The 13,810-nt window shown below is 50.0% G+C and overlaps 1 protein-coding gene across 4 annotated transcripts; it reads left to right on the forward strand.

The window, feature by feature from the left end:
• The first annotated feature begins 77 nt into the window (after positions 1-77).
• Positions 78-7,008, forward strand: LOC308055915 (placenta-specific gene 8 protein-like). 4 transcript variants are annotated; one of them, XM_080370541.1, is made up of 4 exons: positions 78-3,289; positions 3,874-4,018; positions 4,246-4,370; positions 4,717-7,008. In XM_080370541.1, exons 2-4 carry the CDS (start codon positions 3,913-3,915, stop codon positions 4,822-4,824), a joined length of 339 nt encoding a protein of 112 aa, XP_080226667.1. In that variant the 5' UTR covers positions 78-3,289; positions 3,874-3,912; the 3' UTR covers positions 4,825-7,008. The 4 variants fall into 4 exon arrangements, with proteins under 4 accessions (XP_080226667.1, XP_080226666.1, XP_080226668.1 ...); XM_080370540.1 differs by having other exon boundaries at positions 78-3,143; XM_080370542.1 differs by having other exon boundaries at positions 78-866.
• Positions 7,009-13,810: the final 6,802 nt, after the last annotated feature.

The following is a 13,810-nucleotide window of genomic DNA, read 5'->3' on the forward strand; positions in this document are numbered from 1 at the left end:
GCCCCTCGTGCAGCTAAGATTTCCCTGCGCCCGCTGCAGAGGGAGGTTCTCACTAGTGTTTTGATACTTGCTCAGCTTTTAGAAAGGATGTTTGATAGGCGGGAGGAGTCGATGTTGCTCATGCAAGTTGTAAGACTCGGAAAAGTGACTTCTGGGCTTCCTGCAGGTAGGTGATGGCTGCAGGCCACTAAGCGCAGAGCTGTCCCTGCTGCAGTGGCCCAAGTGGCTGCCTGGTGCTGCTGATCACACCTACCTCTCTGAACATAAAGCCACCGGGATTTTTGGCTGCCTGGCACCAGCCCACTTCTTGCATTGCAGAGACGTGCTCCCTTGGGGACCTCCAACAAGAACTCCCACTCTCCTGTGATTAAAGACCTGGTTGGGTTGTGGGTTGGCCAAGTCTTCTCCGTGGGCCAGCGCCACTGCCTCCTGGCCACCTGGCCACGGGCAGGCAGAGCACGCCTGCGGGTGCTGCGCTGTTAGTGGTATGCTCTCCATCCAAAGGCAGTCGTTACATCCAGCCTCTCTCCCTCACTCTTGGAGAGATGCTAAAGGATTTTTGATCCCTACAAATCTCCTCCAGCTTCTCTTTCTCTGAGGAAAATATGGGGGGGGGGGGTTTGCCTTTCTGCCTTCACCTTCACCACAGACCCGATAAGGGGCAGCGGAGGCTCTGTCAACGCTGTGGGGTGGCTCCGTGCGGCGGCACTCCCACCTGCCTAAGCCCCAGACAGACCAGACAATTCTGTGGATGATCCCTGGAAATACAGAAAACTGCATTTTTCAGCCTAAGAGAGGTAAAGGCCAGGAAAGCAGAGAGGGGGAGAGAGAAACACCATGCTGCCGCCTAATCCCAGCACAAAGCGGTACGATTTTGTCGGTGTTTGCTGATGCTCAGGTTTAACGAAGGGAAGGCACTGCACCTCCAGCAGCAGGTCGCTTAAGGCAGAGCAGGAGCCTGAAAGGAAACCATCCTTCTCTGAAAACTGCTACCAACAGCGCAGTGTCCCACCGGGGCTCTGGGCCAGTGGGATGCAGGTGGGGAAAGGCGGGAGGGGCAGAAGGAGCCTGGCTGAAGCAGCAGCAAGGTTGCAGCCAGCAGCCTTCTGCAGGGAAGCCGCGATTATGCAAAGCAGCACCTAAGCTGGCATCTGGTCTCTGAGTCAGGGGGTGCAAAGGTTGTTTGCCAGGGAGCACCCAGAGCACATAAAGGCTGAGATCCAGGAAAAAGTCAGGCGTCTCCTGGGACAAGGGTGGCTCGGTAGGTACGTACGGCTCGGCTTTACTTCATCAAGCACTGTGATACAGAACTATGGAAATTGCTTGTGGCTGAAGTGGTGTTGCTGGAGAACGGAGGTGAGGTTTTCTACCTGCAAAATTACTTCAGAGCTAAAGCACAGCATGTTGAGTGCTGCTGGCAGGCATCTCGATAGGAGTGGGCAGCAGAGGTAAAGCACAGCAACCTTCACTGTATTGTTTGTTTGTGCATGTGCCCGTACGTAACAAAATGCAGCTCTGTGACCCTGGTTATCGGTGAAATGTGGCTGTGTGGACCTCAGGATCTGTTTTATTCTTATCAGCCATTCCAACGGCACTGGTGGTGCCATGGAGCTGTAGATTTGGGGGCACTCAAGGGATGATCGTGTGGTGGAGGCTTCTCCAGGCAGCTGCCTGTTCCACACCACAGCCTCCATCCACGCAGGGATGCACCGCGCTTGTACTTGGGGAGAGGAGGGGCAAGTCCATGCTCAGCCCTGCCTGCAAAGGGCACAGTGTGCCTGTGGGGCAATGAGCACTGCTCAGCTGCATTTTCACTGTGTGCTGCTATTAATCTTGCTATCTGGTGGTGGGGGAGCATCTCCTTTGTCGTGGGAGGCTGGTGGGATCCTGCCCCTAATCCTCCTGCAGAGAAACACCTCTGCCTTCTAACCCTTGGCACAGGTGACTGAGGCAATCCCGCCAGCTGTCGGTTCCTCCTTCGAGGCCGGTCATCACCTCATGGGAGCAGATACCAGTGTCTCAGATGGGGTCAGCTCAGCCATGCTTCTGCTGCCTGCAAAAAAGTAACGAGCAAATCGCTTGGAGGCTTTTTACAAGCTTTCTCTTACAGCAGAATTCAACATGCCCTTTCCTCTCTGTGTACTACCAGGCATCAAGGGTCAGCTATATGGCAGCAGGCTGTGTCTGATAGCAGAGATGTGCCTGGGCCATTCTGTAAATGCTGGGGAGCTGCAGGAATGGCTAGCAGAGCCACCAATCCCTTTGCCACCTCTTGGCAATAGTCAATAAAAATGCAACGCCACAGCCTGTATCTCTTTGGTGTTGGATGCAGGTAATGCGCTTGATGGCATCATCTGAGTGCTGGACATAGTAACATACTTATTCCATCATATTCCTTGTGTGTAATACTTGTGTAACCGTGTAATTCTGGTGTGAAAACAATCCCATGAATTATTAATGCCACCATCCCTTTCTTAAAAATGTAAATGTTTCCCTGTTTTTTCTTTTTGTTCCTCCCACCATGCTGAGACTGCCGCTCCCTTGTCACACAGGGGCAGGGAGTCCCGGGGCACGGAGGGGAGGGCTGCTTGGCAGCCACACACCTCCCCCCTGGCACCCAGACCGGCCAGACAAACCCGCCGGAGTCGGGCGGGGGCAGGCGGGGCACCAGCCGTGCGAAGGCGCTCCGTTAAACGCCCATTGCGGAAACGCCTACGGGCTGTGCAGGGACGTGGTGGCTGGAGAGGACCTCCCTGGGGAGCCCTCCCGGGCAAAGGGGAGTAGTGACCCCCAGGCAGAGGGTCCGGCGTTCAGGCTGCTTTCCCGCTGATGCTTCCTTGGCTGAGGATTTGTGGCTGTGCGCTGGGAGCAGCGAGGAGAGAGCCCTCGCAGCTGCAGGAGCGTGGGAGCCCTCGCATCCCACCCCCACGCTGCTTAACGGAGTGGCACCTCGCTCGGCCACAGGGCAGGGAGCGTGTCCGTGTGGGGCCTCCTGTGGGAGCACATTCGGTTTTATTGACTTTATGTTATTCTTGAATTAAAGCTCCAAAGCTGAAATGAGAACGGCAGAGGGTGGTGCCGTGTCTTGCAGGGAGGGAAGGGGTCCCAGGTGGAGGTGCAGGTGGAGTTGTTAAATGGCTCAGGTGGGTTTGGGGGCAGTGCTGCAGAGCAGGAGCTCTGCTGCAGGCTGCAGCCCCTCCCTGGGGTAGGATGGGCAGGAGTGGGCTCCAGGGTGCGCGGTGGCCCCAGGGAACCAAGGAAGAGGAGGAGGAGGCACTGGCATAGACAGGTAAGCGAGGGAAGGATGGGTATTGGTGACTGAGCTTAAGGCGATGCAAAGAGACAAGGATGCTGCCTTGAAAACTGCCCAGAAAAGCAGAAGGAAGGGAGAGGGGGAGGCAAAAAGGCTGAGATGCTCAGGGAACAAAATTAAGGTGGCTGATGAGAGCTCAGGAAAGCTGGGGTTGAGCTGTAGTGGCTTTCTGACACTGTAAGTGTAAAAAACCTCACCATATTAAGCAGATAATGATGCAAGATGAACCGAGTATGAGAAGACAGGGTTGAATTGAAGTAGTGAGGCTCTGAAGCAGAAGGATTCTGTTTTCACAGAGGCATTTTGCTTGCACAGGCAGGGGGATGAGGTGCTGCTGCCTTTGGTGGGGGGCCGCTTTTGGGGAGCGCTTTGCCACGACAGACAGTGTCAGCACCTGGCAGAGCTGTGCCCCCCCTTTGTGGTGGGGGTGGCAGTGCCCTGGCAGCAGGGACCCCTCAGGGACCTGTGCTGCCCTCTCCATCTTTGAATTCAGCAGCCTGAGCAAGTCACCCACTTCAGAAACACCTGCAGCATCCTTCTCTGGTGGCTTTTCCTTCCAGACCACAAACTACCTGGAGGGACCCGACCCTGCGCTGGCAATGGCCTCTCACCACGTGGTCACAGTCCAGCCACAGATTTTGGTTGCCCCACAGGCAGGCAAGTGGCAGACGGGACTGCTGGACTGCTGCTCTGACTGTGGCGTGTGTGAGTACCTACGCGCCCCTTGCTCCCCGTGCTGGCTCACAGTGTGTTGCTGCTGTTTTCCCCGCTCCTTCTGTGGCATCACCCCTGCTGCAAACCCCACTTCTGTGGGTACCAGCGGTGGAGCAGCTCTTGAGGTCAAGAGCCACGGCTCCTACAGCGGCAACCCCAGCTGGCTTTCCCCCCTTTCCTCTTTCTTGGCACCTCTGTGTCTTCTCTCCGTCCCGCAGGTATTTGCGGAGCCTTCTGCTTCCCGTGCCTGGGGTGCCAAGTGGCCAGGGACATGAACGAGTGCTGCCTGTGCGGGACCAGCGTGGCCATGAGGACGCTGTACCGCACCAGATACAACATCCCGGTGAGTGACCACCCGCAGGGGCTGTCCCGTTGGCAGTGGCAGCCACCAGCTGGGTGCTGTGGAGGGGGCTCAAGGAGCAGAAAGGAGTGCCTGAGGGGGAAAGTGGTGGCCAGGAGTTGCATGGGCAGCTGCACAGGCGGGGAGCAAGGGATGCCACAGGAACGCATCCACATCCATGCTGTGAGCTCTCATCCAGGTCCCCACTGGGCACGAGTGGCACTGTGCTGCGTGGCCAGGGTTGAGCTGTCCAGGGGCACTGATGATGAAAACCAGGAATTTTTTCCTATTTTTCCCGTAAAAGCTGATGTGGCAAGGGTTTGTTCACACAATGTCCCTCACTCCACAGGGCTCCATTCTGGATGACTGCACCGCCATCATGTGCTGCCCCATGTGCACGCTCTGCCAGCTGAAGAGGGACATCAACAGGAGGAGGGAGCTGGGCATATTCTGGTAAACTGGACATGCTGGCACTGGTTTATGAAATTACTGCTGCACAGAGCCAAGCGGTTTCCCAGAGCACCCTGGCACGCTGTGGAGCCGCTACGGGCAGGAGTTACCACTGCCCTGGCCCTTGGGAAACACACCGCAGGGGGTTTGTCTCGGTTGTGGTTGATCCCCACCTTCCCTGGATAATATCTTGAATAAACAGCAGTTTGTCTTCCTGCCTGTGTGTTGCTGTTTATTTCTCTGTGTCCTCCTGCAGCACCAGAGCCCAGCACCGTACTCCCATGTGCTGCACAGCCAGAGCAACGCTGAGGTTATCAGGTAGAGACTTTCTCTTGCAGAACAACCCTAGGGCGAGACCAAACCACAAAGTTGGGTAAGAAGATGAAATCCCAGCCTGCTGTGGCCATGGGCAGTGTGCAGAGCTGGTGGCAGCGTGACCCTGTGCTCAGAGAGGCTTGGGAGCACTGAACCCATCCCTGTTTCTGCCTGGGCCAACCCAACACTGAGACACGAAAGGTGGCAGCACGGGAGTGATGCTGAAGGTGCTCTCTAAACTCCCGAATTCTTGATCTCTGATGTGGTGCTAAACTCTGATTTAGTGTTTAACTGTAAGTGCACAAAGCTTGGGTCAGGCCGACCCTCTAGAGTTGTCAGGAATGGCAAATGAAGGGACTTCTCATCCAGGGAGTCAGCCTTGGGAAAGGCAAAACAAAGAATGTTCTGTCTTTGCAACATAAGCCTTAGAACTTCGACTGCGCCGTTTGTGTTAAATTCTGATTAATGAGCTCTCATGGTCTTCAGCCTTGTCCTAGAAGTGACCTATCCCCTTTGTAATACCAAAAATCACACGCCCTAAGGCGAAGACCCGGGCCCACTAAAAGACCCTTCCTCAGAGAGCATGCCGAGCAGCAAGGTAAGTTAGGTGATGGATATGCAACTGTGTCATTTATATGGATGCAAATGTATGGATGGATAGGCAAATGGATCATCTATATGGACCTGCCCTCTGGGCAGGGAAAGTGCAGTAAGATTTTGTATATAACATTTGTAACTATGCACTGCGGCGCGCTGGCTCCGTTTGCTAGCATCCAGGCTTGGGCAAGTCTGCAATAACATGGTACCTCCCCTCGGTGTGTGAGGCTGCTCCTTGCACACTGGGAACCGACCCCCACCTTAGCAACAAGAGCCCTGGTGACCCAGCTGGGACCTCTCCAAGATCCTTGCCCGGAGTGCCCAGCTGCCGGCAGCGGGCAGGTGGAACGGTCGGACCCCAGCGTTCCTGGTGGTCGGGGGCTCCATGGATTCCTCTCCCTCGCTGGGCTGTAAGTGTCTCTAAGGGGTGATGCTAAAATCGAGATGTTGTATTGAATAAGTATAAATTCTAAAGTTTGTTTGTCTGAATTTGTTTGATTTTGATTTTTTAGAAAATTAATTTCTACATCAGTTGCTCCACAGGATTGTGGTAGGAGGTTAAAAGGACTGGTACACATAGTTGTGGTGAGTTGATGAACTCCAGCTGAGAGTATGCAGGCTTGGATAAAGAGTTTTGTGCTGGAAAATTATTATAAAATGGGAACTGGTTCCTCTACCGAAATATCACCCTGTACCCCTTTAGGATGCACCATTACCCATTGGAATAAGTTTGAGGGAGACCCCATGACAAAAGAAAATCTGAAACGATACTGCACTCAGTGGTGGCCGATGTATACATTGGAGGATGAGGAGAATTGGCCTGAAAACAGAACGTTAAATTACAATACTACATTGCAATTGATGTTGTTTTGCAGGAGATTCAAAAAATGGGATGAAGTACCATAGACTGATTTGTGTAATGTAATCTATGTAATGATTATGAGATAAGAAAGAAATGTAAGCTGCTGAATACTGATCCAAATGGAATATATGTCCTAGCAGAAACTGGAGAAAAGAAGTCAAAATGTTGTGTGGCATGTGAAGTAGGGAAAGGCTGTGTGAGGCTGCAAGGAAATGAGCAGATCTGGATCTGGAGAATCCAAACAGTAGAATGATGTTCAACATGCTTTTTATTGGACAGTCAGTTCCTGATATTCGTAAGTAATTAGAGAAAGTAGACGGGGCTGAAGGGTTGACCACTTCTCCGTTGGCTGAAATTGCACATAAAGTATATCGTAGTAGGGATGGAATAGAAACGAAGAAGCAAAAAGAAAATAAATAGAGATCGAAAACGTCAAGCTAATTTGCTGGCAGCTGCTGTAGTGGAGGGAAACAGAGGTAAAGGAGGAAATTTTAGAGGTAGGAGTCAAGGTTGGGGATTCACACCATGTCCTGTGGCAACCCCCATAGGGGTCAATCAGTGTGCCTGCTGTCAGAAGGGGCACGGGGAAGCTGACTGTTCATTATTAAAAGGGCAGACACAGACATCAACAAAAGGGGGCCTCCCCCCCCCCCCCCCCCGTAGATTTGTTACTGCTAGAAAATTATGATACAGAATCAAGGGGACTGGGGGTGAGCTTAGAGGCATCCCCAGATTCCAGGGGTTCAAACTGGAATCAGATTGGAATCAGATCCCCTGGTTCCAATAAAGCTGGGGGATGAAACTGTAGATTCCTTGATAGACACAGGAGCAACTAAGTCTGTAGTAACTAGTTGCAAGGGGCCTCTCAGTAAATTTAATATGCTGGTTGTTGGGGTTACTTAGAGGGAATTAAGGCCATTTTTGAATGTCAAATTGGAAGTAAAGCTTTAACGCTTGAGTTCTTGTATATGCCGGAATGCCCTATACCTCTCTTAGGTTGGGATTTATTTAGTAAACTATATGTCTAAATAATGGTTTCTGAGAATTCCATTCAGTTGCATATCCCATTGGAAAATGGCTGGAAGGTGCAAATTGGCTGCTGCAAGGGGAATGATGAAGTGAACCAGAAACCTCCAAAGAAATCCTGGATGCTGTATTTTTGTTGCTATTGGCAACTGAAATACTGGGGAAAGTTAACACCACACCAATAAAGGTAGAATTAAAACAGAACGCCAAACCAGTAAGATAAACACCAACATCCTATGAAAATGGAAGCAAAAACTGGATTAGAGAGTTTGGTAAATAAATTCATGCAATATGGACTTTTGTCCAATATCAAGCGGTATTACTGCAACTGGACTATGTAAGTTTAAAGCTAACAACCTCTTTGAATCCTGCTACTTTGTGGCTGGTATCTGATGACACAAACTTGGAGCACGTTTGTCTATTCACTATTGAAGAAGCCTTTTTCCAGCAGGCTGGATCTGAAGGGTGTTCCACTGGAAAATCCGGAGCGGACCCTCTACACAGCTGGAAGCAGTTTTACCCTGAATGGAGAGCAGTGATGCATGCGTGCAGCGGCAGCTTTGGAGGATGTGGTTGAATCCCAACCCTTACCATCACATACTCCAGCACGAAAAGCTGAATTAATTGCCTTGACTAGAGCTTTGGAACTGTCACGGGATAAACAAGCCGATATATATACTCACTCTAAATATGCCTTTGGACTGATACGTGCACATGGGGCAATACAGAAAGAAAGAGGACTTCTAACCTTGCAAGGGTCACCTTTTAAGCACGGATCAGGAATACTGAAATTATTGGAAGTGGTTCAGAAATCTGAGGAGGTGGCCATAATTCCTTGTAAGGCTTACAGACCTAAATATACTGAAGTCATAAGAGGGAATTGTAAGGGTGTTGAAATAGCGAAGGGAACGGCCGAGGAAGCAATAATGGGAGCCTTGAGTCCTCAAAACGTGGTCGGAACTGAAGCACCCAAACACAACGGGAAAGAAAACGAATTAGCGAAGATGCTAAAATGTGGGAGGACTTCGGACGGATGGTGGGTGACATCTACTGGACGATGTTTGGTAACAGCTCCCGTCATGCAGGAGTAGCTACAGCAGACGCGACAAAACTCCTGCAGGAGCAGACGCTGTAATTGCAAGTGTTAGGAGACAGGCAATAGGGCCGAAGATGCAAAGCTGTGTTGATGAAATAACAAAACAATGTGTGATATGTTGTCAAAAAAATCCTGAAGTGGAATTAGAATCTCCACCTGGAGAGGTAAAAAAAGGGAATATTTCAGGGGAATACTGGCAGACTGATTTTTCTCAATTACCAAAATGCAATAATTATAGATATCTTTTGGTATTGGTATTCCATCATTTCAGGATGGCCTGAAGCTTTCCCATGCTGGACCAACAGAGCTAAAGAGGTAACAAAGAAATAATTAAGAGAGATTACACCGAGATTTGGAGTTTCAAGTGGGATCTCATCAGACAGAAGCTCACAGTTTATAACAGAAGTAATACAGACAATTTCTGCTCTTTTAGGAATAAAATGGGATTTACGTACACCTTGGAGACCAAGTGTAGTGGGAAAGCAGAAAGGATGAATCGGTCTTTAAAGAAACAGTTGGTTAAATTGTGTCAACAATCTAATTTAAAATGGATGGATGTTTCACCTAACGCTTTGAGAATCAGAATCACCCCAAAATTCAGGGAAAAGGTGACTCCATTTGAAGTATTATATGGAAGACCGTGTGCTGTAAATTTAACAGGAGAGGAAGACTGAATGCATATTTCTGGTGGTCAGGTGTTCACCAAATATATACTGTCTTTGGGAAAGACTCTTTCCTCATTGTACAGGTGTATCCAACAGAGAGCGACTGTACCATCGGACATGCTGGTGCATCCTTTCTGACCTGGAGATCAAGTGTGCCCTCGAGCTTAGAAGGACGAGCCTTTGCAGGAGCAGTGGAAAGGACCATATTTAGTCTTACTGATAACTAATACTGCAGTAAAACTTTAAGAGATATATTCTTGGATCCATTACACCAGGATTAAGAGGAGTCCTGAAGTAAAGTGGAAATCAGAGCTGGCTCCTCTGAAACTAAAAAACAAGAGATTTTAATATGAACTGGTTTTGGACTGAAGTAAGACCCTCTATAGAATTGGATTGTATACAGGGAGGTTTGAGTTACGTAACTGCCTCTTTAATATTAGCATGTTTTCTTTGTAGATACTTGTTTAAGCAGGTTTTACAGATGTATAGGATTTTGCCTGTTATGTGGTATGGTAAATTCTCAAATTCGGTGGGATCAGGAGAACCCAAGGGCTCAAAACGAGACACTTAATGATGATCTAGGAAGCCATACAGGTAGTCAGTAAGAACGAGTTGTTGGGTATGTACACACTTCCCAGAACATTCAGATAAGGAGATCCCTATATTGGGAATACTCCTTCCTGTTACATAGTCCTGGAACCATTTTTGTGAAAATACTTCCTTTGAAAGAGATCCAAAGATAGACCTGCAAGAATGGAACATGGATATTCTCAGAGTTGGTCTGGGAGCACAGCGTATCCCACAGCATAATCATCTAAAAGGATTAGCAAAGGTAGATTGTATGAATGAAACCATCTCAGCAGAAAATCAGTCACACACAAAACAAAAAGCTACAGCTGTAGGAACCGCATCAGGTCAAAATTATGCATAAGGACCTGGACACGCAGGAAAGGGCTGGGTTTGGTTATGTGGAGACAAAGAGAGAAAATCCCTACCCTCTAACTGGAGAGAGACTTACACTGCAGGTGCATTAGTCCCAAATATAACAATTACTGAGAAGTTAGACAAGAATTTTTGGATGCAGTCTTATAGGAAGGTGTATAAATGAACTATCAATAACCTCCTTGTGGAAAGAAATAATAGTTTCCACCCATTTGTCAGATGGTTTACTCCATGGTTAGAAGCCAGTGAACTAGAAAAAGCAAGAGTAAACATAGCAGAATTAGAAATAATTGAAAATTGGTTTGCTGGTGCTGTATTAGCTTTACAAGAAGTTTTGGAAGCAGGAAAAGTAGCCTTATAAAGTCTCATGGCCTTGGATATGCTATTATAGTCTCACAAGGTGGAGTTTGCAACATAATTAATACTAGTTGCTGTGTTTGTGTGGCTCAATCTGGAAGAGCTGCTACTGATTTAGAAGAGATTTGGAAAAAAAAATCTTGCATGAGATCCAGAAAGATGGCACCTCTTATGGATTTCAGGAAGTTTGGAACTGGCTAATGTCCTGGTTTCCTGATTTACACCCATGGATTAAGAAGTTAATAGTAGTTATTGTACTCGTGGTTGTTATATTTGTATGCTTGTATGTTTTATTACAATGTATGGTGAGGTGTTGTATCATTACAACTGAGAGGAGTTCAGAGAGAGTGGGACTCATTGATAGATGGAGACATATGTAAGTTCTAAAGCGGGGGAATCATTGTCTAAACTCCCGAATTCTTGATCTCTGATGTGGTGCTAAACTCTGATTTAGTGTTTAACTGTAAGTGCACAAAGCTTGGGTCAGGCCGACCCTCTAGAGTTGTCAGGAATGGCAAATGAAGGGACTTCTCATCCAGGGAGTCAGCCTTGGGAAAGGCAAAACAAAGAATGTTCTGTCTTTGCAACATAAGCCTTAGAACTTCGACTGCGCCGTTTGTGTTAAATTCTGATTAATGAGCTCTCATGGTCTTCAGCCTTGTCCTAGAAGTGACCTATCCCCTTTGTAATACCAAAAATCACACGCCCTAAGGCGAAGACCCGGGCCCACTAAAAGACCCTTCCTCAGAGAGCATGCCGAGCAGCAAGGTAAGTTAGGTGATGGATATGCAACTGTGTCATTTATATGGATGCAAATGTATGGATGGATAGGCAAATGGATCATCTATATGGACCTGCCCTCTGGGCAGGGAAAGTGCAGTAAGATTTTGTATATAACATTTGTAACTATGCACTGCGGCGCGCTGGCTCCGTTTGCTAGCATCCAGGCTTGGGCAAGTCTGCAATAACATGGTACCTCCCCTCGGTGTGTGAGGCTGCTCCTTGCACACTGGGAACCGACCCCCACCTTAGCAACAAGAGCCCTGGTGACCCAGCTGGGACCTCTCCAAGATCCTTGCCCGGAGTGCCCAGCTGCCGGCAGCGGGCAGGTGGAACGGTCGGACCCCAGCGTTCCTGGTGGTCGGGGGCTCCATGGATTCCTCTCCCTCGCTGGGCTGTAAGTGTCTCCAAGGGGCGATGCGAAAATTGAGATGTTGTATTGAATAAGTATAAATTCTAAAGTTTGTTTGTTTGTTTGAATTTGCTGGGAATGGACTCACATTTTAGTGACAACGAGGGTGGGGGATCACAGCCCCATTCAGCTTCTCCCACACAAACCTCGTTAGGAGCACATCGCGTGGGAGCTGCTCTGCTGTGGTGCAGGAGCCTGGCAGGCATGGGTGTAACACCCTGTGGTGGAAGAGCTGGAACAGTCTGCACCTTGCTGGTGCTCGGAGGTGCAGAGGTTTATCTCTCCTTGGTGCAGGGGCTGTGGGGTGGCTGCATCAGGTAGAGCGGGGTGACGCCAGCCAGTGGCACTGTGGGAGCCCTGGGCTACCCCGGTTTGACTGCACGGGGGCCACTGCTACAGCTTGTGAGGGTGACATGACCCTCAGGTGTGTGAAGGTTGTAGCAGCAGGTTTGTAGGATACTCCGAGCATTTCACCTTCTTCACATCAATGAGAGATGTGGCTACCTTGTTTTTCCACAGGGATCTTATGTTTCCTGTGGGATCCCTGCAGACTGGAGCAGGACACGGCACCAGCTGTTGTACCCAGTGCTGCATGCCAGGGCTCTGCACCGCTGCAGCTGTCTTGCACCAGGAGCACCATGGCCCTCAGGGTGAGCACCATCAGGGCAGCAGCACATCTCAGGGACATCAAAGGACATGGATGTGCCCTACGACACCCCCCAGGTGAGGCACCACTGTGGCAGGAAGCCCATCTCAGAGCCAGCCCTGCCCCAGCAGCAGGCCCTGTGCCCCATGGCTGCACGTAGCACGAGTGATGGCTGGGATGGGGTCCCTGTCCTGGGGCCTCTGGGGTGATGCTGGCAGCATGTCACAACTGAGTAACTGTTTCCTTAAGTTGATGCAATCTTTTAGCTAAGATACTGCGCACAACTTTCCCCAATCCTCTGTCCATGCTTGTTACCTAACCAGGTCTATTTTTTTCTTTTAAGACAAACCCAAGATTTGTATTTTAGCTCAGATCAACAGTTCCCATGTTTATGCATAGGTTTTTGCTGTTCTCTTCTTCCTTTTTTCTTTCACAAGCTTGCTGTTTTAAGGCATCAGTGACAGCCCTTGTGTCATGGGCTAACTGTGGCTTCTCAAGTCACCTGTATCTGTGGGATGAGAGTGGTTTCTTACTTGTTATCCCTGTTATCAGTCCTGGGTGGGTTTGTGTGAGGCTGCTCTTCTAGGGTTCCCCTGGGCTGTTGGTGGTGCCCAAAGAGCAGTACTGTGTTGGGGACCTGTGCTCCAAGTCACCCCACCCCCTCCGGTGGGCATCTCTGTCCCCCAAACCCTGTGGGCAGCCAGGCACACTGTGGGGAGCAGCAGGGATGTGTATGGGGCAGGGATGGACCTTGAGCTAGGGGGTTCTCCACTGGGGAAACCTTGCTGATGCTGAGCCGGGTCCTTCTTGCCACTGCTTTGCCCTCATGCTGTCACAGGGTTCTTGTCTGCACAGGTGATGCTGCAGCAGTGCAGCCAGCCCTGAGCCTGGGTAAGGGATACCAGAAGCCACCTTGTCTGAGGGGCACTGGGGGATGTGGAGGCAGGTGAGGTGAGGCACCACAGTGGCAGGAACCCCCTCCTGTCAGCGCCAGCCCTGCCCTGGCAGCAGTCCCCATGCCCTGCACCTGCGTGTGGCACCGGCAATGGCCGGGACAGGGATATTTTTCTGGTTCTGACGTGTTTCTGGTGGTGTTGTTAAACCTTCTTTGTGTGACTTGGTGAACAGCTGACTCAAGGAGTCCTGCATCGTGCTCCCCCACCATCCCTCAGGTGACGCAGCATGCTCCCAGCACACAGGACATGGCCACCACCACTCTGTTTCTGGGGTAATGGCTACAGCCGCACAGGTACAGCCATTTGTTATTCTCACCACCACAGTAAAGACCAGAGCGT

This window comes from Falco punctatus, assembly GCF_963210335.1.
Source record: "Falco punctatus genome assembly, chromosome: 1".
Classification (NCBI taxonomy): domain Eukaryota; kingdom Metazoa; phylum Chordata; class Aves; order Falconiformes; family Falconidae; genus Falco; species Falco punctatus.